Source organism: Myotis davidii, unplaced genomic scaffold (genome assembly GCF_000327345.1).
Source record: "Myotis davidii unplaced genomic scaffold, ASM32734v1 scaffold211, whole genome shotgun sequence".
Classification (NCBI taxonomy): domain Eukaryota; kingdom Metazoa; phylum Chordata; class Mammalia; order Chiroptera; family Vespertilionidae; genus Myotis; species Myotis davidii.
In genome coordinates, this window is record NW_006282523.1 from 562,927 (window position 1) to 563,843 (window position 917).

General features: G+C 58.6%; 1 protein-coding gene across 1 annotated transcript in view; it reads left to right on the forward strand.

The window, feature by feature from the left end:
* RPTOR (regulatory associated protein of MTOR, complex 1) overlaps nucleotides 1-917 on the forward strand; it is a gene marked incomplete at its 5' end in the record, with an annotated part of 106,061 nt that overhangs the window by 65,445 nt on the left and 39,699 nt on the right. Inside the window, one exon of the mRNA XM_015559764.1 lies at nucleotides 311-438. Within this exon, the coding sequence (XP_015415250.1) occupies nucleotides 311-438 (128 nt within the window). The remainder of the gene's footprint in view (nucleotides 1-310; nucleotides 439-917) is intronic.

The following is a 917-nucleotide window of genomic DNA, read 5'->3' on the forward strand; positions in this document are numbered from 1 at the left end:
TTATTATAGATACCGACTAAGCAGACTGGTCTTGTGCAACACTTGCTGCCTACACCATTCTTTTTATTTTAAACTTACATAGGAAATATATAAATCATAAGTGTATTGCTCAATGATTTGTTATAATATGAACTCAGCTGTGTAAAACAGCCACCCAGATCAAGAAATAAAGCATTACCAACATTGCCCTGGCCGGTGTGACTCAGTAGCTAGAGTGTCAGCCCGAGCCCTGAAGGGCCATAAGTTCGATTTCCGGTCTCCGCCGTGGCCCTGCCTCAGGAGGCAGCCCCCTGCTCCTGACCCGTCTCCCCTCCCCCAGGCGTCTCCTTCAACAGCGTCTACACGCAGATCTGGCGTGTGCTGCTGCACCTGGCAGCCGACCCCTACCCCGACGTGTCGGACCTGGCCATGAAGGTGCTCAACAGCATTGCCTACAAGGTGCGTGTGCTGCCCGCGCCCCAGGCCCCGGCTCGGCCAGGCCTGTCCTGGCTCAGACACGTCTCCGTACCCCGACACAAGAGAACGAGGAGTACATCCTGTCCTTCGAGACCATCGACAAGATGCGCAGGGTCAGCTCCTACTCGGCGCTCAACTCCCTCATAGGTGAGGCCCTGGCCACCCGCCTGCACTGCCAACCGAATCGCACTGCCCCTGCCTGCTCCGTCCCCGTGCCCCGTGTGGTCGCCCTTGTGCTGACTTGCTTACCCCACTCCTGGCTGGAGCGGAACCTTAGGAGCCACCTTCTAGTGTCACGCTCCACTTCCCAGTTGGTTGGCACCTTCATCTTTTATTTCTTCGGCTCACGCTCGCCTGAGTGCCAGGACCAGGAGGGCACAGCCCCTCTCGCTGGCACAGTGCCAGGCCCTCGGCCCCCAGCCCTGCTGCCCGCATGGAAGGACGCCAGCCCTGGGCCCCAC